General features: G+C 51.2%; 9 protein-coding genes and 1 non-coding gene across 11 annotated transcripts; 6 read left to right on the top strand and 4 right to left on the bottom strand.

Moving 5' to 3' along the window:
* Positions 1-156: 156 nt before the first annotated feature.
* On the top strand, positions 157-4,789 carry PV06_06955 (uncharacterized protein). The gene is made up of 2 exons (XM_016408129.1): positions 157-516; positions 566-4,789. Exons 1-2 carry the CDS (start codon positions 451-453, stop codon positions 4,640-4,642), a joined length of 4,143 nt encoding a protein of 1,380 aa, XP_016261609.1. The 5' UTR covers positions 157-450; the 3' UTR covers positions 4,643-4,789.
* An 878-nt stretch (positions 4,790-5,667) lies between these two features.
* On the top strand, positions 5,668-8,022 carry PV06_06954 (uncharacterized protein). The gene has a single exon (XM_016408128.1). It carries the CDS (start codon positions 5,931-5,933, stop codon positions 7,740-7,742), a length of 1,812 nt encoding a protein of 603 aa, XP_016261608.1. The 5' UTR covers positions 5,668-5,930; the 3' UTR covers positions 7,743-8,022.
* Positions 8,023-9,077: 1,055 nt separating this feature from the next.
* On the top strand, positions 9,078-11,477 carry PV06_06953 (uncharacterized protein; the record flags this gene model as incomplete). The annotated part of the gene is made up of 1 exon (XM_016408127.1): positions 9,078-11,477. One exon carries the CDS (start codon positions 9,078-9,080, stop codon positions 11,475-11,477), a length of 2,400 nt encoding a protein of 799 aa, XP_016261607.1.
* Positions 11,478-11,680: 203 nt separating this feature from the next.
* On the top strand, positions 11,681-14,025 carry PV06_06952. Of its 2 annotated transcripts, none has more exons than XM_016408126.1 (2): positions 11,681-11,905; positions 12,027-14,025. In XM_016408126.1, the coding sequence occupies exon 2, from the start codon at positions 12,078-12,080 to the stop codon at positions 13,599-13,601; it is 1,524 nt and encodes a 507-aa protein (XP_016261606.1). In that variant the 5' UTR covers positions 11,681-11,905; positions 12,027-12,077; the 3' UTR covers positions 13,602-14,025. The 2 variants fall into 2 exon arrangements, with proteins under 2 accessions (XP_016261606.1, XP_016261605.1); XM_016408125.1 differs by having other exon boundaries at positions 12,013-14,025.
* A 7-nt stretch (positions 14,026-14,032) lies between these two features.
* Positions 14,033-15,542, bottom strand: PV06_06951 (uncharacterized protein; the record flags this gene model as incomplete). Its single annotated transcript, XM_016408124.1, has 3 exons — positions 14,033-14,578; positions 14,700-14,964; positions 15,139-15,542. The coding sequence occupies 3 exons, from the start codon at positions 15,540-15,542 to the stop codon at positions 14,033-14,035; spliced, it is 1,215 nt and encodes a 404-aa protein (XP_016261604.1).
* Positions 15,543-15,845: 303 nt separating this feature from the next.
* Positions 15,846-18,697, top strand: PV06_06950 (E1-like protein-activating enzyme Gsa7p/Apg7p). Its single transcript, XM_016408123.1, has one exon. The coding sequence runs from the start codon at positions 16,071-16,073 to the stop codon at positions 18,249-18,251; it is 2,181 nt and encodes a 726-aa protein (XP_016261603.1). The 5' UTR covers positions 15,846-16,070; the 3' UTR covers positions 18,252-18,697.
* Positions 18,338-19,914, bottom strand: PV06_06949 (uncharacterized protein). The gene is made up of 4 exons (XM_016408122.1): positions 19,378-19,914; positions 18,898-19,259; positions 18,786-18,834; positions 18,338-18,686 (listed from the first exon to the last, which is right to left on the bottom strand). Exons 1-4 carry the CDS (start codon positions 19,780-19,782, stop codon positions 18,447-18,449), a joined length of 1,056 nt encoding a protein of 351 aa, XP_016261602.1. The 5' UTR covers positions 19,783-19,914; the 3' UTR covers positions 18,338-18,446.
* A 153-nt stretch (positions 19,915-20,067) lies between these two features.
* PV06_06948 (uncharacterized protein) lies at positions 20,068-21,863 on the bottom strand. Its single transcript, XM_016408121.1, has one exon. The coding sequence runs from the start codon at positions 21,839-21,841 to the stop codon at positions 20,207-20,209; it is 1,635 nt and encodes a 544-aa protein (XP_016261601.1). The 5' UTR covers positions 21,842-21,863; the 3' UTR covers positions 20,068-20,206.
* A 304-nt stretch (positions 21,864-22,167) lies between these two features.
* On the top strand, positions 22,168-24,758 carry PV06_06947 (uncharacterized protein). The gene is made up of 3 exons (XM_016408120.1): positions 22,168-22,382; positions 22,434-23,476; positions 23,528-24,758. The coding sequence occupies exons 1-3, from the start codon at positions 22,275-22,277 to the stop codon at positions 24,573-24,575; spliced, it is 2,199 nt and encodes a 732-aa protein (XP_016261600.1). The 5' UTR covers positions 22,168-22,274; the 3' UTR covers positions 24,576-24,758.
* A 386-nt stretch (positions 24,759-25,144) lies between these two features.
* On the bottom strand, positions 25,145-25,261 carry PV06_06946. Its single transcript, XR_001622153.1, has one exon. It is a non-coding gene; the product is annotated as a 5S ribosomal RNA (ribosomal RNA).
* Positions 25,262-27,058: the final 1,797 nt, after the last annotated feature.

The raw sequence follows: 27,058 nt of genomic DNA, 5'->3' as shown, positions 1-27,058 counted from the left end.
GCACTCGCTCTTTGCCTGTAGAATTTCTCCAAAATTTAGGAAAAGTCGCAGGCGAGATTTTCCGAGGCTTAGCCGATGATCACGTGCCGAGTTGGAATCGACTCGAAAAGAAACCTCAGCATCTTCGACTTCATCAATGCAGATTGGAGCTGGCCTCTTCTATCCTCTTTTTCATTAAAAACACTCATTGAAAGAGATATTGTTGTTAGATCTACCATTTCCTGTAACAGTCGATTGCATCTCGGACCTTTGATCGAATTAACACCACGTTGGCATAGAAGCTCCGGCTCTAGGCCGTGTTCCCAGAGCATCAACCTTGTACTTTCCCAAGTGCTCAAGATTGTGGACATCGCTTGCATCAGAATCACCTCCTTCGTCATAGAATGCACCGAATCTGGCCTGGACTTCTCTTCTTGTGCTTCAATCAGCACATGATATTGGTTCCGCCGAATGGTTGAAGTAATGGCTACCAATCTTGATTACCCCAGCAATTGCGCCACCAATGTGTATACTCTTGTAGGGGACAGTACCCATGTTCCCCCTACGCTGCTAAATTTCCTCGCAGAATGACTTTGGCGAGATAGCATACATCGTATGTACGGTCGCAACTCCGCCTACACAAGACCCAGCAGCATTTACATCGACACCGGAGGCCACCCTAGCACGGCTCCGGAGAACTGAACGTCAATTCAGGGAAGCTTCTATTCTTGCTGCCCTTGACGTTGATAATCGTCAGCTATTTACCTTTTACAAAAAGGTCGACATTGCAAACGCAAAGGATCAAAAGACCTTGCTGACAAAATTCGGTTATGTCCTTCGTAGCAATACCTGCACGATCGCTTATAAAACGGCCGCCCGCTTGCCAGATTTGATGAAGCCGGACCAAGCACGGTTGTACCGTTTATTCACGACCGCCATCATCTCGAGCATCAAGCTCCTTCCCAATGGTGATTCGACACTACAGCCGTTCGGCCCGAAGCTTTACATTGTTAGGCGGGGTGAGTCTGATACCGAAGTTGATCACTTTGAGCCAAGAAACATCTGGACTCTTTACAGAATAGATGTACAAGTCATTCCGAGCGGCCAGATCGTTCTGACTATTCTGAAAGAACGCCACCACGTATTTCGTCGGGTTCTTGATCTTGGAAAAGAACTTGAGCTCGAGCGAAGTGCAATTCCATGCAACTACCCTGTTTATTTGGCACCTCTAGGGCGTGTGGCTCGCTTAACGAGCAATGCAAATGGTGCTACGTCAACAATCCTCAACTACGATGAAGGACAGGATGCTGTTCCTAGCCATGAAGTCGCCCCTGAGAAGGAGCTATGGAAAGAGGTACTCCCGGCATGGCTGAGCGAGCATACAAATATAACTCTGGACCATGGGAATGTTACGTGGGTGGAAGTGCAAGTCGCAGTTCACGATGTTGAACCGTCTCCAGCAGACAACACCACTGCTTCAAGCCCACCGAGTAGCAAATTAGGGTCAATCTCGTGGAAAACTCTATTATGGCCTTCTAGTCTCTGCTTTACCCTGGACAAAGGACGTACTGGACTGGCCGAAACTTTCGGTGGTAACCAGGATCCTATTCGGTTTGTTCGAGACTGGCTGGTCGGCACTTTCAGCGACAACTCCAACGTCAATGCACAAAGTCACGTCCCCAACATGACTGATTCTGATGATGATGAGCCACTTTTTGCAGAGACTGGCACATTTGATGATCCAGATCATTTTCAGCCCTTTGGGCCACCGGCTTTTCCAGCCAGCCAGGCTGTATATCCAACTCCGCCAGACGCCGTCATGACACATGCCACGCCTGGATTCTCTTCCTTGGACGGGCTCGCAATGACTCCGGCCAATCTGCCCGGAAAGGTGTCAGATTTCATGCGACGTTCTGATGTAGAAATGCAGGACTTTGACGGAATGAACAACGATGGCGCCATGAGTGGTTATTACGACGAAGATCTCTTCGAGGAGATGACGGAGGATCAATTCGAACAAGGCAACGCAGCCGACGAACCAAACTGGGATTTTTTTGATCGTCCTGGAGTTGATCTTAAACCAAGGTCGGCGGAGGATGCGGGCGTGAAGGATGCCGATACTGCAATGCATGATATTGGTGACAACAATGACTCCAAAGTACCATTACATGAGAATGTGAATGATGAGAAGTACACAGAGCAGTCTGGCGTACTAATCTCGCCTTCAGAAAGGATTGATTACCATCAATCTCTGGGTCCGACGGACCAAACCGAGATGGTTGGGTCCAGTGAAACTGGTAATCTTGAGCGCGTTAAGCTGCAGACAACGCAGGCGGCGGCATTGGATGGCGGGCAATATAAATCTAGAACAACGGCTGCTCGTCGTCGGTCGAGCATCTACGAAGAGGTCCGGCCACCTGGAAGATCGTCTCACCATGATGACAAGTATACTGCCAACGGTGGATTCTGGTTCGATCCTAATCCGGTAGCTGTCTCTACTAACTCCTCGCTCAAGCTTTTGTCGGTAATACAACGCTCGGCATCAAGCTCCTCCGAGGATGACGAATCAAGTGACGGTGATTCTTCTTCGCCAAATCAAATATCCAGTGGCAGAAAAGCACTCGTTCCTTCACGCGCATGGACAGAGTATCATCCAGGATCTCCAATGACCGTGACCCATCAAAATGAGTATGACAAGGCCACAGCTGAGACAGACATCAGACAGCTACTCGAAGTTCTCAAACCTGTTGCGATACAACCCACACCTATCATAGATATCCGTACGACGAATCATGTCTTCCGACCCGATGAGACGCTCGATCAGAACCTTCTACAAATTGCCCAGATCTTGGTGGATCAGGTCTCTCAGACTTCTTTGATCTCTCATGCAGATCAAGACAACAAGCACAAAGTACTAACCGACGACCATATCGACATTATTGCCGATCTTGGAGTGCTCGGTAGCTCTTCAAGCCCCATGACTCTCTCTCAGCTAGTCTTGATGAAAGCAGACACTCCCAATGTGAGACCCCAAGGGAAGATTTCCAAGTTGCAACCGAACCAGGTTCGCATGAAACGCGCCGATCAGCCACTTGTGGCTTCTTTGCCAATCCTGAGTTTCTGGGATACTCTGAATCTACAACCTGCTCACGGCCTCAAAGACGCCATAGCCTTTTGCGTCCATCCCGAAGGTGAAGATGTGGCAGACGGTTGCTCAAACCTTTTGCAGAGAATGTCCGATACGTACAACACCTGTGCACTAGGACTACATACTGTGGGTCGCCTCAGTGGCATGGCTGGTGACGGGAGAGTTTCGTATTACAGCACAGCAGAGGCATCATCAAATGTCCGTCAAGTTTGTCAAAAGATGGGAAGCACGCTAGCAGCAGCTAGTGATCTGACCGGCACAGTGCTCATATACATGATAAGTCAAGACGACAGTCCGGCCGCGTATCTTGAGATGTGTAAGGCTTTCAATTGCCTATTCGAATCATTTGCAGCCAATACGGATAGGAAGAGTATTACGGATATGGCGTTGCAAATAATCCCCAGGAGTTTCGTGGCCAGCCCCGCGTCGCTGGTTGTGCCCCCTCAAGCAGCATACCTGAAGCTGGCTCTCGAGGTGTACAATCGACTACCGCCAATAGATAATAGTCGTTCACCGGCCGCATGCGATGCTGCCATTACTTTGGCAAAGGTGGAGAATCCTGTTCATCTGCAGCTTGCCTCAACTTTCGCTTCCCCACTATCTAACAATGGCGATTATCTTCATCTTGCGTACTCGATGACCCCCGACGGCCGGTGGATCGCGGCGGCGTGGACAGATGAACAAGGACGTATATCCCTCAGCATGTCGTACTGTACCCGCTGGAAGGACTCGCGCCAGGTACGACCGCGACAAGAAATCTTCAAGGAAATGTGGCTTGTCTCTCATGATCTCATGGGCAAGAATAGGGGACTGTGGCGTCTCGCCATTGTCAAACACGGCTTCTACATGCCTCTGGAGCTGCAGGAATGGCGTCAGGTCTTTGAGAGTTCAACAACAACCCAGAAACGGTGTTCGCCCATGCTTCTCTCAGCACATCTCGAATCCATGGTGAAGGTGTTCCCGCGTACAATCACGGGCAAGTTGGTGCAGACGGGACAAAACGTGTTTGGCACTCCTGTGTCAACCCCACAAGCAGGAGTGACGTCGCCCGATCAGCATATTCCCGCGACACCTACTCCTGGTGGTACTGCCGTGATTAATGCTCCCACGCCTCCAGAACCTGGCTTGGATCCCAATGTTGAACTTGACCTTACTCTGCTGGACCCTGCCGAGGAAAGTTGGGGGATTATCCTACCGTACGGGTTGAATCAATCGAAGAACATGATCGAAATAAGGCCAGCGGTAGTGAGTGCTGTATTGCTTAAGCGACGAGGCCCGAAAATTGAGGAGGGATTCAATTCACTCGAAATCAGTCTTGTGTATTTAGCATCCCAAGCAGCGGTCGGTTTCGGTCAGACCGCGCCGGACGATTTGTTGGAGGATGTCATCAAACAATATCGGGGTCTTCTGACGTTAGGAGTATCGCGAGGATGTGTCGATCCGTTGAAGGAAAGTCTTCCGTGGCATGTCGCGACTGTGGCCCGAGGAAGCAGAGCACTGGGAGAGGTTCTATGATGACGTGGGATGTACTACGTATAGAGAGCTCGATCGAAAGACAGGGTCTATGAAAGTCCACGAGGTCCAAAGGCCCTCTTTCTCGGTATAGTATAAACAGTCAACAGCTAACAACCAACTAATGAGGTAATGAAAACTATGGTCACGTTCCGATACTCGGAAGACATGTTGTTGACGAGTGCCAAATTAATGATACATCCATGTATTCGTACTCATTGAGCTCTCGGGCAGAATTAACCGCATATGGAAAGCTCCGATTGACCACGGCACAAGGCTTACGACTTGCTGGCTTTTTGTTGTGACGACGGCCTTTTCTTGTGCGAGCATTGTACTGTCGACACTCATACTTGTAGTTTCAACATCTGGTAAAATAAAAGAGCAAAGATGCAATGATCGAGGAATGATTCAAAAGATTGTCGATCGTCGCACCAAGTTTCCTTGTATCTGATTAGATCTCTGATTAGATTCGACAGTGCTTGGGCATCGTGATGTTTTCGTCACTCGTCTGTCACTCTTGGACAGTCCTGTGTACCGATATTCGTACAGTATTGATCAAAGGGTCCGTGGTCCCGCTTCATTTCTCAAAGGGAGACTATTCCCAGTCTAACGGTCCCGATCGATCTCTTCCTGACCCTCTCCGAGAGCTGTGCCAAGGATTCATGGGCCATGGGCATCGCATCGCGGGTCAGTCCAAAAGGCGCTATGATGGTTTCCAAGACGCCAACTGAGCGTTTTTCATGAGATTTTCTCTAATGGTGTCGACTTGGCATTGGGGTCGATGGTTTTTAGGTGACATTGATTTGACTGATGGTGGGAAAATTTTTGCATCAGATAAGATAACAGCCAATCGCCCTTGATTATCAGCCAACATCGCTCTCCACCATCTTCAAAGCTCGTCGTGGCCAATGTTCTGGGCAATCAACAATACTGTACCGGGCCGTCCTGGACTCCGATTATTGTTCTTGCCTCGTTCCCTCTCAAGGTCCCTTATGAGCTCCATACCCTTGTCTTTCTCGGAGCCACCGATCGGGTCTCCATCTCTATGCCAACGGACCACTCAACATCGTCCGGGAACACTGTACAATGAACCCGGTACAGGTGTAGAAGAACACTATGACCCGGCACTAAGACTACGTAGGTCTGGAGGTAGGTGGTACACCCTAACATAAAAGAAATCCCTTCTCTGCCTCTCATCTCTCTTCCTCTCCCCTGCTCAAGGAAAGTCTCTCGGTGAGTACTACACACACACAAGACAGCACACCATCTTTGTCGTTGTGTTTCCCTCACCATGTCCCACTCCGACGACTCCCAGACGACAAGGGGTCAAACGACACTACCAGAGGATCACAAGAATCCTTTCGGTGACAACCACCACCATGCTGGTCCCAACAAGGAGATCTCTGCCCAAGGAGGCTCCCGCCGAGACTCGATTCTCTTGGTCGGCGACAAGTCACCCGGTGTCGCTCGCATCGAAGCCATCGGTGAGGTATTGACCTTGACCGACCGTATTTTCTTGTTCATCGGAGTCTTCCTCGTCGCCTACGCTTACGGTCTCGACGGTACAGTCCGGTACACGTTCCAGACGACGGCGACGGCCTCAATGGGTGAACACTCACTCCTCGCAACCATCAACGTCCTCCGAGCCGTCATCGCCGCCGCCGCACAACCGACGGGGGCCAAAATTGCCGACGTTTTCGGTCGTCTCGAGTTGGTTTGCGTTTCGGTCTTCTTTTATACCGTCGGAACCATCATCGAGGCTTGCGCCACAAATGTGTCGACGTTCGCCGGAGGGTCTGTTCTGTATCAAATCGGGTACACCCTCATAATCCTCCTCGTCGAGGTCATTATCGCCGACATCACGTCCCTCCGAGCACGTTTATTCTTCAGCTACATCCCAGCATTACCCTTCATCATCAACACCTGGGTTTCCGGAGACATCACCCAGGCCGTCCTCGAGGTCACGACCTGGAAATGGGGTATCGGCATGTGGTGCATCATCTATCCCGTATGCGCTCTCCCCTTGATCATCACTCTTGCGGTCGTGGGCCGTCGGGCCCGAAAATCCGGCGTCCTCGACAAGTACCAATCCCCTTTCCAACAACTCGGGGCTCGCAAGTTGGCGGTCAGCTTGTTCTGGACCCTTGACATGGTCGGCATCGTCTTGCTCATCGCGGTCTTTGCGCTCATCCTGGTTCCTTTGACCATCGCCGGTGGACTTTCCACAAAGTGGAAGGAGGCTCACGTCATCGCACCTCTTGTCATTGGTATCTTGTGTATTCCTTGCTTTGTGTTTTGGGAACTCTGGGCCCCTCACCCTCTGGTTCCCTTTGACTTGCTCAAAGACCGCGCCGTCTGGGGAGCTCTCGGCATCGCCTGCACTCTCAACTTCGCCTGGTACATGCAAGGTGATTACATCTACACGGTTTTGTCTGTCGCTTTCGATTTCAGCGTCAAGGCTGCGACTCGGGTGTCTTCATTGTACAGCTTCACCTCCGTCATCACGGGTTTCGTGTTGGGAATGATCGTCTACAAGGTCCGAAGACTCAAATGGTTCATCGTCGCGGGTACTTGCCTGTTCATGGTCGCGTTTGGCCTCCTCATCCACTACCGGGGTTCACCAAGCTCGAGCGGCAAGTCTGGGGTCATCGGAGCTCAAGTCCTGTTGGGATTCGCGGGTGGTATGTTCCCTTACCCTGCACAAGCGTCGATCCAAGCCGCCACCAAACATGAACACGTCGCCGTCATTACTGGCTTGTACCTGGCCACCTACAACATCGGCTCTGCCTTTGGCGGTTGCGTGTCAGGAGCCATCTGGACAAACGTCCTCCCTGCGACCCTCGAGGACCGCCTGGCCCCGCTGGGCAACTCTACCTTGGCAGCCTCGACCTACGCCAACCCCTTTGGGGTCATCGCGGAATACCCAGTCGGCACTCCCGAGAGGACCGCCATCATCGCCGCCTACCAGCACGCTCAAAGATTACTTTGCATCACCGGTATTTGTCTCGCCGTTCTTTTGATAGGGTTCTCTCTGTGTCTTAGAAATCCCAAGCTGGGTAATGAACAGAGTTTACCCGATGCAGAGGAGAATGTTGTTCGTTGAAGAAAGGAAAGGACAGCACGGCACAGTGCACTTTCTGTTGTTTGGTGGGCATCAAAACCTAGTCTTCCCCTATGCCCATGTCACAGTCAAGGACTACTGATTGTCGTATTCGTAAATGGTTGAATTAAAAGTGTATATATCATTTGGGTTGTGTGTGTGCATGTACATTATATGAAATACCCAGGCATTAATCATGATATGAGATTTACTTTGTTTTCGAATACATATACCTTATGCACCATCACCTGCGACAGTACTCACACATAACACATTATCTATCTAGGTACTCCGTACCTCTGTTTTAATCTACGTCATTATCGAGAGAATTGATCGTGATACTACCGAGTGACATCCCCCCATGCTTACTGGTTGCCAGACAATGTCGACCAGATGGCGGAGTACTGGATATCAATCTCCATATCCAGGGTGTGATTATAACACCTCGCATTGTCGTCCATATCCTTTGCTGAGCTGGAATCGGCGTGGGAAGTGAAAAACATTGTGAAAAGGTTTCGAGACATCCAGACGCATCTAAAACGACAGCATGATGGCATTCCGCATTACATCCCTGCATCTCACCTCGGCAAAGAGCAAGACCACAGCCTCACTTCCTCCCTCTACGTTCTAGATGGGCCATTATCACCATGTCGGGCGCTTGGAGGAAGGAGAAGAGCGACAAGGGCCTCGGATAACACCTATTGCATCTGGTTCACAATCATTTCTTTCAGCTTGCGCCCGATTCCTGGCAAGGGGTCCCTCGGCGTGACAACACACACAACTCTCTACATAATTGGTTTGACTCAATGAACCAATTCAACTCAACACATGCTCAAAAAAGGTGTGGAACATTCCTCTCCCCCTCTCACCTCACATCTCCCCAATCCTTTTTCCAGCTTCGTGCATTAGCGCAGTTCAGCCGCTGGGCCAGTCAGCTCGGACCAGCATGGAGAGGCGCATGCTAACCCATGCAAACATGGTACGGTGATTGTGGCAGGATTCCATGCGACGCTCATCAGCCCCCAAAGATGCGACTGGAGGACTTCCCAACACCACACCGGTCGGTGATGCCGTTGGAAAGCCGCTGTAGAAAACCCCCGGAGGAGAAGACTGACCGCATCACACTGCACCATTCGTCAATCGTTTCTGCATCAAAAATCCCTTTTCGGAACCCCAGGCGTCTCTGTAAAGCATCAAAAAGTTCAGTTCGCTAAGGCTACGTCCGAAAAGTTTTAGGTCGTGCAAACATGAACAAAGTATGGGCCGACCAAGTCTCAACTTCTTATACCTCACAACTCACCTTCGTCTCACACCTACAACAACATTGACATATCCAAAATGGATGACAGCGGTCCTCTATATAATGTACGCATGAAGCGTGGACAGGGATATAATTCATACATCCAAGAAGTCCGAATAGACAATGCTGTCACAATCACCAGACTTGACGAGCATGCACCGACCTCGGGCGGCACCAGCAGTAGTGATGCCGACACAGTCACGGCAGGGAACACGACGACGACGACTAAGGCGTCGACATCCAATGCGCCCTCACAACAAGGTCTGGACAAAATCGATATCATTGCCGCCTTTCAGGAAAGTCTGAAGAGCATTATGGCGACGGCCGAATCAACACCACCACCACAACAAACAAAACTCCTCCCGTACTTACTGAAACTCGACCCGAATGCACGACATAATCAAACAGTGACGTTCTCGTCCAAGCAGGTCAAGAGCGTCCTCGAGATGAACAACGCCATGGGCTTCAATGCGTCTGCGGCCATCAAAGCCACCAGCTTGGGTCCGGGAGCAGAAGCTGGTGCCAGCCTCGCGACGAGTTCCGACCTTGGAGCCAACGACGTCAATTTCCTCGTGCATGTCAAGGTGGTCAATGAAGTCGACGACCGCAAAGAAGAATGGTCGTTCAACGAGGTAGCAAGTCTCAACAAGGTCCTCGGCGGCGACGAGAAGGACGAACACGCCCGCAGTGTCCAGTTCACCCGCATCTATGGAGACTGTTTTGTCTCGGATTTTGTGGAGGGTGGCGAGATGTATGCGTGGATCGGCATCAAGTCGCTGGACCGCAAAAACTCGAGGCAGTTGGCCATGCACGCCTCGGCGCAACTGACGCCCATGGGCCTTCCGGTGCAGGCCTCGGCGGAGTCGAACATGTCCCAGGAACGCGATCGGCTCTTTTCACAGGCCACGACGTCGATCCGTATCCAGTGGCGAGGCGGCGGACAGATCAAGAACCACGATTTCCCCTGGGGCATGGACAATCTGGTCCTGATCGCCAATGCCTTTCCGTCCATGGTGGCCGCCAAACCGGCCAAGATCCGCGCCGTGCTGACACCGTATGCGGCGCTGAAGAGTTTCCAGGACCATCGGCTGGCCAACCCACAGATCCCCTTGCCGCTGACGTACGACCACTGCGCCATCTACACCAGTACCCTGTACGAGGACTTTATGGCTTTCCAAGAATTGTGTGAAACGCTCAATGACATGATTCGTGCTCCCCAAGGTTATCGAAATCGAGACGGCGACAAGACAAGGAAGGACAATCAAAAGGCTTCTGTCCTGGTGGAAAGGATCACAGAAGTGGCTGACACTGTACCGCCGACAGCTAACGACGCGGGCTCATCTCCGGGACCGGGCAAGAAGACACGTGCACTCATGGACCTGGACGCAATACTCTCGGACTCGACTCGCAAATTGGCCAACATGGACCCCGAGCCACACAAGCTGAGCATGATGAGGCTCCTGTGTCGTTCGTCGATGATATATATTCAAGAACAGGCAGCGGCGTTGGTCGTCGATCCCGCGCGATCCATCACCAACAAAGACAAGCACGGGCGGCACGTGTATAGTCTTCCAAAATACGTCTGTCCGGGGGTCATTCAGAGCATTCTTCCCGTGCCCAGATACGACAACAGTGGTGGCGATTGGCGGGTCAAGGAGCTCGCCGACTTGTGTGCTGCGAAAAACATTCTCAGCGACTCATTGAATTACTGGTGGGATGTCATTGGTGAATCCTTGTCTCGGTACAGGAGGTACGAACACTTTGCGATGGGGAACTTTGACCTCGATGATGAAGAGTTCCCCCAGCGCGTTGCAGTACAGCCCTTTGGATCAAGATGGTTTCATGGCCGTCGACTGAAAGATAGTCACAATGCCATTGCCGGAATCGGGCTCGGATACGCGGACAAGAAAACAACATTCAATGTCAATACCCAGACCGTCGAGGGCACTGAGGTCCGTGGACTCAAACAATCCAGCGCAGAAGAGCAGGCGTCAATGTTTGCAAACATTTTCGTTGGGTCCAAGCCGAGTGCAGAGAGGTGGAAGCAGATCGACGAAGGCAGTCTGAGTGCTGCCCCGATCAATCTAGTGAACGTGTATTACCTCCCTGGTACTGGTAGAATTGCAGGGATCGAGTTTCTCTCGGACCCGAACGTGACAGAGTTCAGTGACAGCTCGACAAGAGCGACGAGGGTGTTTGTTCACAAGGCTTGGAAACAAGGTGTAAATGCAGACAGTGTCGAGGTGGAGGATTTGCCGGACGAGATGGAGTGCCAGAGCTTGTTCCCGGGAGATGGCCTGTCAGGAGACGATGTTGATAAGACTTGGATGTTTGCTGGTTTGGTCGGGGCGTTCGAGAAGACTGGGATGGTAGGGAGTGTCGGTGGCAGAGTGTTGGCCAAGGTGGCGGTAGTTTGGAAGAGACGCCCGGGGACTTGACTCGGATAAATGAGGGTATTTTCGTTGGATGAAGCAAGTATTGACCATGTTTGTTATACTGTGATGTACTGTGTTGTAAGTGGTAAGTATACAAGTAATTCTCTGGGTACAATATCTCCGTACAATTACGAGTTGAATTGACGTTGTCGCATAAATATCCATGACGTCGATGCTGAATTGTCGAACCCCCTCGGTCGATCAAAGTCAAATACTACAACTCAGAGAGAGTCTGGATGATGGGAATTGCTTCTGTCTCTGTATGCGATCAGGTAGAATATTTGTTTTCTGCTTCCTTGGGCATTATTCCTATCAAACCAAATACATCCCAGGCATAACTCGGAGCCCGGATCGTCAATCACCATCATCACTTTAATCCCAACTCCACCGTCGCGTCTACCGTATTTGTTGGCACTGTCTGTCTCAGTCGCGTCAGTCTTCCCCCTTGATCGAGAATAAAAAAGGACTCAAGAAGCCATGGACCATTCTCATTTCATACATTGCATGAACAATTCACAACTAACAGACACCATGGCAGGGCGGATATCGTAGTACAATACCACTTCTCCCTCTTCCCCTCCACCTCCATCGTACGAAGCAACCATGTCGGCCATCGTTCCTACACGAACAAAGACGATGTCGGAGTCGGACGATGATGCCATTCCCGACGGTGATCCCACGAGCACGGCTGGTCTCCTTGGGGAGCGTCTGCAGGCCTGGAAACATATGGTCAAATATCTCGAGGCATACGTTTCCGCAGTTGCAAAAGATCAAAATAGCCGGGCCAAAGACCAAGAGAAGATCTTGAAGACAATCTCGAGCCCCCTGCGTGAAGCACACCATTTTGACAGCGCACTTGGTGGCATCTCAAGCTTGTTCGACAACATCCGCGCCAATACGCAGGCCCAGACAAACCTCTACATCGAGACGAGCAAGAGTCTGACCGGTTCGGTCCTTCCCATTCTCGAGCGGCTGCACCAGGAGATCAAGAACAAATCAAAGGAGCTGCAGAACGGTGCAGGCAAGGGTTCTAAAGCTGTAGAGGCAGCGCGCGCAGCTTCCCAGAAGCACATCGATCTGCTCGGGACCCAGGCTTCTCATTTCGACTCCAGCGGCGGCGGTGCCAGTCGAATGTCCGCGGCTCACGACCCGTACGTGCTCAAGAGGCAAACGTTGAACCGCCTCAACAAGCAGATACTGGATGAAAACAACAACCGCCAGGATCTGATCGCTGTCCAGAATTCCTTCCAGCAATTCGAGGCCCATCTCATCACCACCGTCCAGTCGGCGCTGAACACGTACAACCAGTTCATGAGCACTCTCGCAGACCGCCAGAAGGCCATGATCGAGGACATCGCGGGCACTGCCGCAGCTATCCCGCTCGATTTCGAATGGCAAGGGTTCGCCAAACGCAACCAACATGTCCTTGTCAACCCGAACGCCGCCCCCAGAAGCATGTCTGGTGTTTCGTTTGCCAATGATAACCACCGTGCAACCAAGGCCTTGATCGAAGGATCATTGGAGCGCAAACCTCGTGGTGTAGGTGCCATCAGAGGCTACACCAGCGGATACTACGCCGTGACCCCTGCGGGTTTCTTGCACGAGTACAAGGACAATGAGAATTTCCTCAAAGACCCCGTGCCTGAGGTCTCTCTGTTCCTGCCCGACTGTGTGATCGGGGCGGTCGACGGAACAAAATTTACCATCAAAGGCAAGGATTCGTCAGGTAGCAAGATCGGCCAGAAGATGGCCATGAGCCACGATTTCCAGTTCAAAGCGCATACGAACTCGGACGCACAGCAGTGGCATACGATCATTGCCAGCTTCGCCAATTCAGGAGGAAGCGTGCCTACGTCGCCAGGCGAGGGACAAAAGATGTTCCCTCTCAACACGGCCGTCAACGACCAGCAAACGACCGGGGTGACTTCGGCGACCAGCCCACAAAGCGCGAGGACCGCTACGAGTGCAGCGACGGCAACGACGACACCCGCCTCTGCAGGGACTTTCCATGGGTCCCCGGCTTCACATAATCTGGAGGACAGGAAGTATGTGGAGTCGCAAGCGGATAAACCTTTGTCCCACGAAGGTCTGGAGCGTCAGGCAGGTCACGTTCCTGCCAGCAAGTAGGACGCGCTGGAGACGTTTGGTTATGAGTGGCGTTGATCTGAAGCGAGAAGCCGTCTCTTTATCTTTGCTTCTTTTCCCATTCTTCCCTTGACTCACCTTTTTGCCCTCGAACGAATAATCAATATGGGCCCGTCTTTGAAGAATCCTCTGGCCTTCTGCAATGATGGCAGATGGCAGATGGCATATTGCTGAAAGAAGATGGAAATCTTTTTATTTTTGATACCCCATACCCCCATACCCAACGCCGATACCACAATTCATACCTACCTGTACGGGTACAAGTATATGGAGGAATTGCCAGTACCAGGTTTAGGCAGATTAGCTCTTGCCTCGATTCTACTCCGTACAGTAATACGATATTGTATTCGCAATCCTCTGTCTCCCAAAGTCTGGAATGAAGAATGTTACCATCATACGTGCCTGGTGGATGATCAATTTTTTGGGCTTCTTCTCGAGGTCCCGTTTCTAAGCACCATTTCCATCCCATCCTTGTTATCATCACCACCGTCAATCTCGTCGTCGTCCGGTACAAAATTGAAGCCCACCAGGCCGCTCTGCGGAGGGACAAACTGTCTCAACCCGACACCGGCCTCGTTCAGAATTTTCCGGCTGGCTTCGTCCATGTTGTAAGTTTGGCTGTAGACGACCTCCTTGACACCGACCTGGGCGATCTTGACGCTGCAAGTGAGACAAGGGCAAGTGTCGCAGTACAGGATACACCCTTCCCGGATGCGCTCGCGGCCTGCCTCGAGAAGGGCATTTTCTTCGGCGTGAAGACACAGACAGGTCGACAGAGCCGAACCCCCCGTCGAGGCCGAGTTGCACCGAGCGCAACCACCTTCGTTGCAGTTTCTCAGATTGCGAGGCGTTCCGTTGTAACCCGTCGAGATGATGCGGGAGTTGTGGACCAGCACACAACCCACGCGGCGCTTCATGCAGTTGGACCGCCGGGACGCGAGGTGGGCCAAGGTCATGAACTGCAAAACATTAGGTTTCAGCGTCAAACGAAACTCTGGTCGTGGACAAGGGAGGGGACCGGGGGAAGGAAAGAATTAAACAAAAAGATCAAAAAAGCCACAAAAACTGAGTATTACTTACGTATGCGTCCCATGTAGGACGAAGACGGTCAGGAGATGGTAGGTCGAGCGTCGAAAGAAAAGTAGAGTAACTCCTGACACTGGAGTGAATGTTGACAATGTGTAAATGAGAACGGGAAGTGAGGTGGATTATTCCCGAAGTGAATCCTGACGATGAGGAAGTTTCGGCGGCAGAACCATGGTGAGCTTGAGTCCCGTATAGGTGGAGATCGTTGTAGTGTATAAAGTCGGACAAGGGAAGAGGTTCAAGTCTTCGGTGATGGCAACTATATAATCATCAAGTCACGTCAGTTTGGTAGACACTTTTTCAGATTTAAAGATATGGTCCACGACAATAAGAGCAGTCCCTCGTGGTCCTTGACTTTCGTATCGTCGTCATCCTTGATGAGTAAAAACAAAGGCAGATGGAGGACACCTTGAAAAGGGGGATGGGGGCCTACCGTTCGCTGAATCGTTGGTACCTCACTCCCACAGGCGCTTCGACATTGAGTAGCATGAAGAATGGTCGTCTGAGCAAAAGTTCCAGTGTGGCTTCGTCGTAAATGTCCGTCAAAACCCAATGTTCTCGCCACCGTTTCGTGACGAATTCCAGTAGGCCCTCGACGTCAGGAAAGGTGAGGCCTCTCGTGCCCTTTTGATCCGTGACGCTGGGGAGTAGATGTGCAAAAGGTTCGTGTCTCGAGTTGGTGTCCTTGCCATTTGTAGTTGATAGATGCTGAGCTATGGCGGGCTGTAGTTGAGACGGTGTCGGCAGATGTAGGCGTAGAAATCCATGATGTTGAACCAGATATTCTGCTGTCGTATGTTTGCCGGAGCAGATTGGGCCAGTGATGCCGATGAGCATCTTTGAGGTTGTCACAGGGATTTTGATTTTACAGTCCCCATGAAGTTTCCTGTGACAAGAGCGGTACAGTGTCGAGGTTCCTTGGCTTCAGGAAGAGTAGAATGTGTTTACAATCAGTGTACTTCAATGGTCGGTGTGTATGGATTTGGACTTCTACAACAAGAAAACACTCGAGACGCGTAAAGTGGTCATTTGACTCGACAATTTCCACTAATTACATAAGTCAAATGACATGCGTTCATCCCTCGGATATTGTGACTTGTTGGTCTATTAACACTAGATTAAGAACATCAGCAACTCCATCCACACCCTCTTTACATCTGACTTGTGATTGTGCCTGGCCACATGGCAGCCTTGTTTCGTTGACCAAGACACACCCACGTTCAACATCACAAACAGCCTGATCGGATCTTGACTTCTTCACTCTTCATTTCCTTGAATCATTTCAATCGAGTGAATCCACCGGCACAAGAGATTCCAACAACAACCGCCACTCAAACATTTATCCCTCGGGAGGCTTTTCCCGAGATGCAGTACGTCCCATTCGCCTCCGACATTGAAATTCCATTCTACGCTTCTTTGGCCTCACATAAAATCAACCATGACAAACTCGACGACTCGGCCCGGAAAGTGTTGGGCCTATACGAGATTCGTCCCGCCGACTCCAAAGAGCACTCATGTCGGATGCAAGTCCATGCCAACGCTCTGACGAGCGACGAAGTCTCGCCCGGATACTATCGCGGTGAGGGCATGATCAAGAATGTCAACACGATCGAAGAGTATCGCAACGTGGATAAACTTCACATGATACAACAAGCCGGCAAAACCATTTGGGACTCCATCAACGATGGAACAATCTACTCGTGCCCATCTCTACTCGCCTCGTTCCTCATCTTGTCGTTTGCGGACCTGAAAAAGTACAAGTTCCATTACTGGTTCGCCTTTCCAGCGTTGGTCATGGATCCGCCATGGACACCGGTCGAGCACCAAGGCGCCGTACCCAAGCCCGAAGGCAGTCTGCCGTACACGAAGCTGAACTCCCTCGAGAGCAGTAACCTAGCTGACGCAGTAACGGCATGGCGATTTGGGGTCGACTCCCGTCAATTCGGCTTCTTTCTCGCAAAGAAAGACCACGGCTACAAGACAACAGCACCAGATCCCGAAAACGACGACGACCTCGGGCCTCCATCACCACGGTCACCCGAGACGCCTAGCACGAGGCTCGGGTACCGATGGCACATTGGATCCCTGTCGAGTTTTGACTCAGGATTCTTCGACCACACCAACGCCGAAGATCAGTACATTTGTTTTGCAGACCCTTCCAACTACACTGAACCAGGTCCCGTCGCTCCAGGATGGATGCTCCGAAACCTTCTCGTGCTGGTCCGTCAGCGTTGGAAACTATCAAAAGCCCAGATTTTATGCTACCGCGAGATACCCTCGCGAAAAGACGCGGCCAGGAGCGTCATTTTTACCATGGAAGTCTCCAAACAGGGCAAGTCGGCCAAATCCGCCGAACCTGCTGAGTCGTCGATGCCCAAAGTCGTAGGCTGGGAGCGTAACGCGTTCAACAAACTCACGGGCCGCATGGCCGATTTGACCGAGTACATGGACCCCAAGAAATTGGCAGACTCGAGCGTCGACCTGAACTTGAAACTCATGAAATGGCGCATCAGCCCCAACCTCAACCTCGACAAGATCAAAGACACAAAATGCCTCCTCCTCGGCGCGGGGACGTTGGGAAGCTACGTCTCACGGAATTTGATGGGCTGGGGCGTTCGCAAAATCACCTTTGTCGACAACGGCAGTGTGTCGTTTTCGAACCCTGTGCGGCAACCCCTTTTCAACTTTGAAGATTGTCTCGAGGGTGGCAAGAAAAAGGCCCTCTGTGCGGCGGACGCATTGAGACAGATATACCCCGGCGTCGAGAGTCAAGGGTACGTACTGTCTGTTCCGATGGCAGGTCACCCTACCACGGACCCGGAAAAGTCCAAGGCGGACTTTGAGCAATTGAAGCAACTCATCGACGAGCACGACGTCGTCTTTCTCCTAATGGACACTCGAGAGTCGCGATGGCTACCTACCGTGATGGGAAAGGCGAGCGGGAAAACCGTCATGAATGCAGCGTTGGGCTTCGACACGTACGTCGTCATGAGACACGGTGTCGTCGCCAATGCTGGTGCTATTACAGGCGCCGGACACGAAGGGTTGGGCTGCTACTTTTGCAACGACGTTGTCGCCCCCGCGGACTCGATGAAGGATCAGACTCTGGACCAGCAATGTACGGTCACACGACCGGGGATCGCGGCCATCGCGTCGGCCTTGCTCGTCGAGCTGCTCGTCTCCATCCTCCAACACCCCCAGGGCCCCGCGGCGCCGGCGTCCCTGTCGGCCTCCGAGGACCGGGGAGAGCACCCGCTCGGCCTGGTACCCCACCAGATCCGCGGCTTCTTGTCCACCTTCACAAACATGAACATCGCCGGCAGGGCGTACGACTGCTGCAGCGCCTGCTCGCCCAAGATCCTCGACGCCTACGCCTCGGAGGGGTGGGACTTCGTGCTCAAGGCGCTCAACGAAAAGGACTACGTCGAGGAGCTGAGTGGACTGAAAGAGGTGCAGAGGGCCGCCGAGGCCGCGGCGGCCGACATGGAGTTCAGTGAGGACGACGAGATGGCGGGTGGTGACGACGACGAGGGTGAATTGATCTAAAGTTCTCAAACATACTGGGTAAAGAAAAGGGGAGGAATTGTCTCCCAATAACGAGTCGGGAGGGTAAGGTCTGAACGGAGTATGCGTATGTCTCGACATGGCTTTTTGGTATTGGGTATATTTGGTGATGAATCTACGTTCATTACGCCGGCAGCAGCCTGCCGGCAATGATCTCCTATCTTTGATTGATCCTTCCTAAGGACCTGCAAACACAGCGTCCCTATCGACCTTGGCGAGCCTCTTGACACCAACAAAGTAGGCCTCTTTGGATTGACTTCTCGAGCTCTCGGGCTTCTCGCGATGAACCTTGTGGAACATGGCCTTGAGGCTCTTTTCGAGAGCCTTGTCCTCGGCACCCTGGTAGAACTTGCAGACAAAGTGTCCGCCGACCTTGAGCGTTTCGTAACTGAACTGTAACGCGGCTCTACAGAGGTCCTATACCAAAGCACATGAGTGTCAGCGTCAGCGTCAGCGTCAGCGTCAGGCAAACAGAGAAAACAGGGCAAAAGGCAAAAGCCGATGTTGAAAACGTACCATACTACCAGCGTGATCTCGGAATGCATTCCCACTTGTATTCATCAACCTGTAATACGGGTTACTGATGGTCCTTTTGTACAGACCGTCCAGCGGATCCCAGGGTTCGCACATGTCGCTCAACACCACATCAACACATTTGTCCCGGTGTTGCTCTTCTTGTTCCTGTTCCTGAGCCTCCGCCTCCTCGGCCGCAGCCGCGGCAGCAATCTGGCTTTCTCTCTCGAGATAGCCCTTTTCGGCGTCATCGAGAACTGCAGTTTGATGATCGAGAGGGCCGTCTGGCGTGTCGAATATGAGAGGCGGACGGCGTAGACGTCCGCGGTCAGGGTCTTTGAGGAATGACTTGATCTCTCCTTGCACGTACGGTGAAAGAAAGTCGCCTTGGATCGTAGAGACGCCTTTCGGTGGCTGTACGGGTATGAGGTCTACACCCAAGACACGTCCCCTTGGTCTGGTGAGGTCGATCGCAACCTATACATTGGGCAGACACACAAGATGTGTCAACCGTCAGTGTACGGTCCTTTGCAAAACATGGTTGCAAAGCACACAGCTTTGTCGGGCTGGGCAGAGCCGGGAGCACGCCTCATACCTGACTCCAACTCCCCGGGGCAAATCCCAGATCCACCACGGTCATCCCGGGCTTGAACAGTCTATACCGATCATTGATCTGAAGTAGTTTGAACGCCGCTCGACTCTTGAGGCCCTGCACTTTCGCCGCGCGGGCAAACTGGTCCCCTCTTTGTCGATCAGTCCACCGCCTCGAGGACGAGTACCGTGCGCCGCTCGTCGAGATTGAGCGCGAGCAATGTGTAGGTGATGTGGAAGCTGATGATGTAGGACCAGCACGCAACGAGGTAGAGCTTGTCGAGAGGGGACATGTTGGTGGCGGCGGCCGCGGCGCAGTCAATCGGAAACGTTGTAGCAGGTATGGCTCAGTACCGGTGCTTGCGAGGAGGGAGCGGACTCGGGCAAAGTGGTGGTTACATGGTTGCATGTAGCCTGACTCTGCCTGCAGAGTTCGGACAGAGCCTTGAAGGCACCAAAGAAAGAAAAGACACCAAAGAAGATGGTGAAGCGATCAGTAAATCAATGAAAGGAGGTGGATGCGCGATATGTCTTGAGGGAGTTCTATGTGGGTGGTACAAACAATTTTCCATGAATCGATCATTGAAGCGCATGTGGATTAAAGCGGCGGACGTCATACTTCAAGCGACGTTCTTGATATTGGACTGTTATGTGTTCAACTGATAAGTGCATTTTGGTATATTCATACAATTATGTTCATCATAACCCTGGTATTTATGGCGGAAAATTTTTCATGGTCAATCCTGTTATTGCGCCCATGTTCATCCCAACATCTCTAACATGATATTCCGTTCATACAAGCAAATGAAAGCACAAGCCCGCAGGCACAAACATCATACGGCCACACTTGCAGCTCTTCGATCCCTCTTAAGAGGCGAGAATTCTGCCAGTGACTTGGGTCTTCCTACCGGATTTGCCTTCAGATTGATTCGTCCAAGAATGCTGGTGTTGCCAGACCCTCCTCGACCAAGATCTCTAACCTTTTGAGTCGGGGCAAATTCTTCCTCCTCAAAGATATTTGTCCGCTTCTTGGGTCCTTTGGGTTTCTTGGCAGGTTCAGGGGCACTATCGCTGTTCATTTGAGAGCCTTCTATACTCTCGACAATGTCCTTGGATGCAAAGTCCTCTGTAGCGACCCCAGGTACAGCTACTCCATCATTCTCCACGTCGGAGTCTTCTTCGATCAATTTGGCCAATTGTGGTCTCTTCAGCGTAGTGTTTGCTCTTGAATTGGTACTTTCCTTCAGTGCAGGTGATGCCTTTGTCTTGCCAATAGTAGTCTGCTTTCTCGAGGAAGCTGGCTTTTCCTTCAGTCTGACTGTCTTTGTTTTCGGCGCCGCTCTCGGCTTTTTGGTTGCGTTGTGTGTCTCAGGCTCTTGCATCACTTGAGCATCCTCTTCCTCTTGTTGCTGTTGGTCCTCGGGAGTCTCAGGTAGTATGCTCAATGTGCGATTAAGGAATGGAGTAATCGAAAAGTTGGATTTGTCTGCAAAGTTGACGGAGACTCGCTGCTTCTTTGCTGCTGGTGCGCCATGTCCGGGTGTGCCGATGGTCATATCGGGATCAAATCGTGGGATGGGTCGTTTACCAAGTATTGTCGTCTTGCCAGCTACTCTTGCTTGAGTCATCTCGGCAGATTGGGCCATCTTCTCAGCCTGCAATCTTTCGATTTCATCTTGTGCTTCGCTCAGCTGCTCCTTGGTGGACCGAAGCTTGTTTCTGAAAGCGTCCAATTTGCCCTCAAGTATTTCCTTTTCACCTTCCCATTCAACCACCTTCTTTCTGTTCTCCCGTTCATTTTTCTGCAGATCTCGATGGGCCTTGGTCAACTCTTTCTTCAGATCCTCGATTTCTCCTTGCAGTGTGGAATCTTGACGAGCAGCTGAATGCTCTCGTGCTGTGATGCGTTGAACAGCTCTCTTTTCCGTTTCCAGTTCGACTTGTATAGAAGCTAATTCGCGCTGTAATGCCAGTTTCTCCGATAGAAGATTCTGTTGTGTGCAAGCTTGTGACTTGAGATGTTCCAGCTCTGGCTTCAATTTATTTAATTCCCTCGTCAGAGCCAGCTTTTCGGATAGGATCTTGCTTGACTCGGCACTAGCAGCACTTAATTCGGCGAGCTCAGCTTTCATGTAGTCCAGGTCGCGCAGGCGTGCCTTCAATTCCAGCTGCGTCTCTCGGGTATCAGCTTCGACGTCGGAAAGATGTGCTCGTAGGTCATCATTGGTCTTCTCAAGGTGGTGCTGCTGGTCCTCATCGCGTTCGGATAGTTCGCGAAGTTTGTCATTTTCGTGTTGGGTCAGAAGGAGTTGTACACGCAAAACTCGCAGGCCTTCCTCGTCGCAGATGCGCTCAGCTTTTCGGAGAGAGCGTTCGTAGATCAACTCGAGTTCTGCCGTTCGTAGTTGTGCAGCCGTGATGGACTGCGTGATCTCTGCACTAGTCATATTGGCTATGTCTGTTTCCATCTTGCGATAGCTAGAATCTCGTTGATGTACCTAGATTGTTAATTGTAGATTGCCGCAGAAACACGTACAAGGGCTTCAATTTGTTGACATTCCGAAAAAGGAAAAGCGTGCCAAGATGTGGTGCACCAGTATCTACGGTCGACCATTGACCCAAATTCGGACACAGCTCGTGGAGGTAATACTTCTCCGTAAAATTCTATATCACACCCGCCAACGATGGTTGGATAGTCAAAATGTTCCAGACCAGGGCGGCATACGTAACACTTTCTTGGGATCAAAATTGATAGAACTTGTAGCCAATACCTCCAAATACAGTGACACACATGGCTGCCTGCTCATACATGGGCAAAGCCAGTATACACACCATCTACTCCCGTGTTCTAGCTTGCCTGTACTTCTATCAAACACCTGTCGACGAGCGGTGACCCTGCCGATGAAGCGGTCGTGGGCTTCTTGGGTGGCCACCGTGCCTCGCCTTTGGCATCCATCATATGCTTTGGACTATCTGGGGTTTTTGCTGCTAGTCGTTGCATTATTCTCGGTCAGTCTCTTGCGAAGCGTCGAGAACATTATCTGACAGAATGATGTTGAGATCCGTTTATCTTTGGAGCCTGTCCAACAAATGTTTCGACTCGACGACCGCTCAATTCAATATCCCTTCACCAGGTTCGAACGCGTGTCTTCGAAAGAGAACACCCTGCTTGCTGGGGCAGCACCGCTGGTGCTCTTGGTTCTTTGGGCTGTTACAGCAAGGCCCGGCGTGCACAAGGCCCATGTCACCATTTTGGGTTTATTCTTCAGCGTATACCTTACTGTGCTGATTACAGATATCATTAAAAAGGCTATAGGTCGACCTCGTCCCGATCTGATAGCCCGATGTCAGCCAAAGAGAGGAACGCCGACGGATACCTTCGTCACCGTTGCTGTCTGCACGCAGCCCGATCTTCACTTCCTTCTAGATGGCTGGCAAAGCTTTCCGAGCGCGCACAGTAGCTGGGCTTTTTCAGGCTTGGGGTATCTCAGCTTGTTTTTGGCTGGTCAATTGCACATCTTTCGACCACGGCCTACTCTGACGAGTATTCTCCTTTTCCTGGCACCTCTGATGTGCGCTGCCCTAGTGGCCATGTCGCGGATAGCAGATTATCGACATGACGTGTACGATGTTTCTTGCGGCAGTCTTATAGGCTTCGTCGTCGCATATACAACATATCGCCGAGATTATCGACCACTCACCCATCCAGGGTGTGATACGCCATACCCTAGGCTGTCAGAGTACTCTTTAATCTGGGAAACGGCCTCTCAGTCTGGTGCTCTGGAGCCGGGACTCGAATCTGAAGATACTCAAGACATTGAGCTGTTTGAGGCTTCCCACATCAACAATGATCATGCCAGAGGTTGTGATGACATGGAGCTAGGCCATTTTAGTGATAATATCCCAAAAGATGATGCACTTCGCACACCGGATGGCCCATCAAGACGCCCCTTGAAGCTCATGAGCTCCAAGGATTCGTCCGCGCCAAGGCGCTTTTCAAGAAAGAACATTTGGATAGGGCGTCATGTGGTCTCGAGGTTTCGAAGACTTTTGATCAGGGGCGCAAAAGATTTTTCTCCACTTAAAGTGATCTTGATGCTGTTGTGAGTACGTATATTTCTATGCGGGAACGCAAGGTAGCTAAGACATGACAGGGGAGTTCTCCAAGCTCTCTCTTCTCTGAACAACCTTCTTGAGGCGGTGTTTCCGGATGGCCTAGATCTGATCTCGGGTCCTTTCAAACCGCCGCTCAGACTGGAGGATGGCAGCTTGGAACGTCTCACCGCGAGAGTTCAGCCCATCATGTGTCATTCCCATAACGACTATTTCCGCGCCGAGCCTCTATACCAAGCCATCCGGGCGGGGTGTACCAGTGTCGAAGCCGACCTCTGGCATGTAGACGGTGAACTCTACGTCGCGCACACAATGCCAGCCATCCGCCAGGATCGGACTCTAAAAAGCCTATACCTGGAGCAGCTACAGGACATTCTCGACCATCAGAATCGGGTCCCACCATTCATCGGATCTGCCTCTGCTGAAATCCACGGCGTTTTTGCAGCTCATCCAGAGCAGTCACTCATCTTGCTGATGGACTTTAAAAACGATCCCACCCTGATGTGGCACCGCCTATCGGCCGACATTGCACCATTGCGTGAACGCAATTACTTGACCTTTTTCAATGGAACAACAGTTGTGCCTGGTCCAGTCACGCTTGTCGTCTCGGGAAACGCCCCTTTTGATCATGTCGTGGCAAACTCGACCTACCGAGATATTTTCTACGATGCTCCCTTGGGTCTAATGTCGCCTTTGTCCTTGCCAGAAACTCCATCCCCTCCCTCAACCAACGTTGACCAGCATCGTCGTAACATCTCTTCCGCCCCTGGAAACCCAGACATGTACTCTTCGGCCAATTCTTACTTCGCGTCGGTGTCTTTCGTCAGATCTATCGGGTACCCATGGCACTCTTCTTTATCCAAACTCCAACTAGAACGCCTCCGCCAACAGATTCACGGCGCTCATGCTCGCGGCCTCAAGGTCCGATATTGGGGCATCCCGGCCTGGCCAGTTGGAGTGCGGAACTATATTTGGCGCGTCCTGGTCCGTGAAGGCGTCGACTACCTGAGCGCTGACAATATCGATGCTGTGACAAAGGAGAATTGGGGTCCAAGAAAGGGTGGATGGGGTAAGAAGTGGTGGCAATAGATATTGGTACATGTAAATATTCAAGAGAATGGTTTTCTTGTGCAAGATCTCATGACGAGAGGGACTGCTAGGTTTTGTTGTACGAGTACTCTGCATCTTCAAACACAAACAAAATCAGGACGGACATGCAAATGCTGGGTCAAGTTTTTGATGCCTTACTTGAGACAATGTAGGGTATTTCCACATGCCCGACAGGTCACTGATGATTGAATGTAGAAAAATATGTGCGCATTTGTCGAGCATTGTTCATTGGTGTCAACTGGAAATCTCAACGAATAATATTCCGTCTCCAACCAAGTCGTTGACCGGCAAAGGCATTCCATTCCACACATCTCTTTTCATCTTGCGTTTCCTTTAGTTTTCGTGATGATATGATTCTTTTTGTGCGCACGAAAGTGTAGAGTCGTAAACGTCAAACAGAATCATGATGCTGAATGAAGTATTCGCACGTATTACACTCATTGTGACGTTCAACCCACGGCTCAACACCACGACTCCTTGTAGACTGAACATCTTTCGCCCACCACACAATCCACAAAAAAAAGAGAGCGAATAGAACAAAATGACAAAAACAATCGACATCCCGGATTCCCAACTGGTCACCCACGTTAGTACTGACGAGACCGCTTGAGGCTTAAGTACGACTGAGCGGACGGGAAGTCCTGTATTCCTCAACGTATGGTCGATTGCGACAACAAATTTCGAGGGTTTATGATATGTACCTACTTGAAGATCTATCCCTTCTCAACCATCTGTAGATTTGTATAGATCTACCCTTGGTAAGTTTCCCACTTCGCATTCGCGAGACGGAAAGGGGAACCCCTTGTTTCTCAGATTACACGAATGGCAAATCCCAAGTCCCTCTTCCCAGTTTATTATAGTGGAAGCCACCCCTAGTTGCATGGTCGCTATCTCCGACAGAATATCTGGTCCAGATTAATGTAAATCGAAGATATCAGCAATGAACACCAACGCGCGAGCCGATTACACGCCTGACGGTCATGTATCAGAGTACGGAATCGTTGTTTTGGGATAGAGAACTATGATGGTCTCTGCATTTCAAGGATCTTCGAGATCATTTTCGTTGTCTCGTCCTGGTATTTACTCTCGATGACGACTTTGACTTCGAAGACTCCTTTGGTTGATTCTTTTTGATCTTTGCGCTCGGAGTGCTCTTGCCATCGACCAGGCCTTTCACAAGTGCGTCGATGCGCTTCTCTCGGGTCTTTGCCGACCCCGTGTGCAGTTTCATTAACAATGAAAACCTCTCAGTCTTGCTCATGCCCTCTAAAACCGAGGCTGCCCCGGGTGTCGCACTCAGGGCGTCCGCAAGATCGTCTGGTATCGTCACCGTGGCTGGACCTGCGTAAGCTCGCTCCCATCGTCCATCGGCCTTTGCAGCCTCCACGGCAGCGAGTCCTGCCGGTCTCATACGCCCTGACTCAACCAGTCTGGCGACGGTGTTCACATTCTTCTGTGACCAAATGCTCTTCGCTCGACGAGGAGTGTAGCGTGCCAACCAGCATTTGTCGTCAAACGGTTTCGCCTGACCATCAATCCAGCCAAAGCACAGCGCGACCTCGACAGCCTCCGCGGCTGAGATGGAAGCAATGCCTGACGCCTTCTTGGCTAGTTTGAGATACAAACCCGGAGCCGTGGCATGTTCACGGTCGAGAAAGGCTTCAAACTCGTCGACGCAGGCGAATGAGTGGATTGGGAGATCCGTCGGCGGTCGACTTGTAGACATGCCTATAAACGAATAGGACACGCCGTAGAGGAAGCTTTGATAGAGAATTGCTGGCCTGGATTAAGTTGGCATCTGTCGGAAATCTTTCATCTCCATGTAGCAGCATGCATCGCAGTTTCAAACTCAATTTCAGTGACTGGCTCCTCAATATTGTAAGCCAATGCGATCAGCAGAGTTTACATGATTGTTTATCGAAGCAATACAAGACGAATCTCGAGTAATTGATTCTTCATTACTGCCTTTGTTTCCCTCGGGTCCCAGATTTGTCTGCAAAAAGCAAGTGTACCGAGGTTGACGAGGCTGGGCAAAGCATCTCCTGTACAATATGTCAAGACGATCTCAAGATCGCCATTTCCTCTATTGACCTTCCCCTCTTCACCACAAAATGCTCACATGGACATTGGAAAGCCCCATCTCGCTTGTGGGTGAGACCTAATTGAGTATCTCTTGTACGAGTTGGGCAGCCGTTGCACGTCAAGCGCGTGTGCTTCTTTTTGACAGGCCTGTCAACCGCGGCGGGCACCCATTGAAGGACGTCTTTCATCAGGGTGGCCAACTAGGAATAGGAAATGTATTCATCCCCTGACAGGCATTGCCAAAAGACGTTGCAAATTACACTTTCGTTTCCAACTCAAACTTCTCGTATTTTGCTTTACGAAGAAACTTACCTCGGGCAATATGTAACCCACAACCAAGAACCAATTATGAGCACATAGTCATCATAGTGAATGCTGGC

Source organism: Exophiala oligosperma, assembly GCF_000835515.1.
Source record: "Exophiala oligosperma strain CBS 72588 unplaced genomic scaffold supercont1.6, whole genome shotgun sequence".
In the NCBI taxonomy this organism is placed as follows: Eukaryota; Fungi; Ascomycota; class Eurotiomycetes; order Chaetothyriales; family Herpotrichiellaceae; genus Exophiala; species Exophiala oligosperma.
The sequence above is the reverse complement of the archived record's forward strand: the minus strand, read 5'-3'. Positions and strand labels throughout refer to the sequence as shown.

What these genes read in the sequence shown, in the direction of transcription:
- PV06_06948 (XM_016408121.1), bottom strand. Translation starts at nt 21,841, where the DNA reads ATGGAAACAGACATAGCCAATATGACTAGTGCAGAGATCACGCAGTCC.
- PV06_06947 (XM_016408120.1), top strand. Translation starts at nt 22,275, where the DNA reads ATGAAGCGGTCGTGGGCTTCTTGGGTGGCCACCGTGCCTCGCCTTTGG. An exon ending in TAGTCGTTGCATTATTCTCG is followed by an intron (nt 22,383 to 22,433) that starts GTCAGTCTCTTG and finishes AATGATGTTGAG; the next exon opens with ATCCGTTTATCTTTGGAGCC. An exon ending in AAAGTGATCTTGATGCTGTT is followed by an intron (nt 23,477 to 23,527) that starts GTGAGTACGTAT and finishes AAGACATGACAG; the next exon opens with GGGAGTTCTCCAAGCTCTCT.
- PV06_06949 (XM_016408122.1), bottom strand. Translation starts at nt 19,782, where the DNA reads ATGCAACCATGTAACCACCACTTTGCCCGAGTCCGCTCCCTCCTCGCA. An exon ending in CCCCGGGGAGTTGGAGTCAG is followed by an intron (nt 19,260 to 19,377) that starts GTATGAGGCGTG and finishes CCCAATGTATAG; the next exon opens with GTTGCGATCGACCTCACCAG. An exon ending in GAGATCACGCTGGTAGTATG is followed by an intron (nt 18,687 to 18,785) that starts GTACGTTTTCAA and finishes GCTTTGGTATAG; the next exon opens with GACCTCTGTAGAGCCGCGTT.
- PV06_06950 (XM_016408123.1), top strand. Translation starts at nt 16,071, where the DNA reads ATGCAGTACGTCCCATTCGCCTCCGACATTGAAATTCCATTCTACGCT.
- PV06_06954 (XM_016408128.1), top strand. Translation starts at nt 5,931, where the DNA reads ATGTCCCACTCCGACGACTCCCAGACGACAAGGGGTCAAACGACACTA.
- PV06_06955 (XM_016408129.1), top strand. Translation starts at nt 451, where the DNA reads ATGGTTGAAGTAATGGCTACCAATCTTGATTACCCCAGCAATTGCGCC. An exon ending in CCACCAATGTGTATACTCTT is followed by an intron (nt 517 to 565) that starts GTAGGGGACAGT and finishes ATTTCCTCGCAG; the next exon opens with AATGACTTTGGCGAGATAGC.
- PV06_06952 (XM_016408126.1), top strand. Translation starts at nt 12,078, where the DNA reads ATGTCGGCCATCGTTCCTACACGAACAAAGACGATGTCGGAGTCGGAC.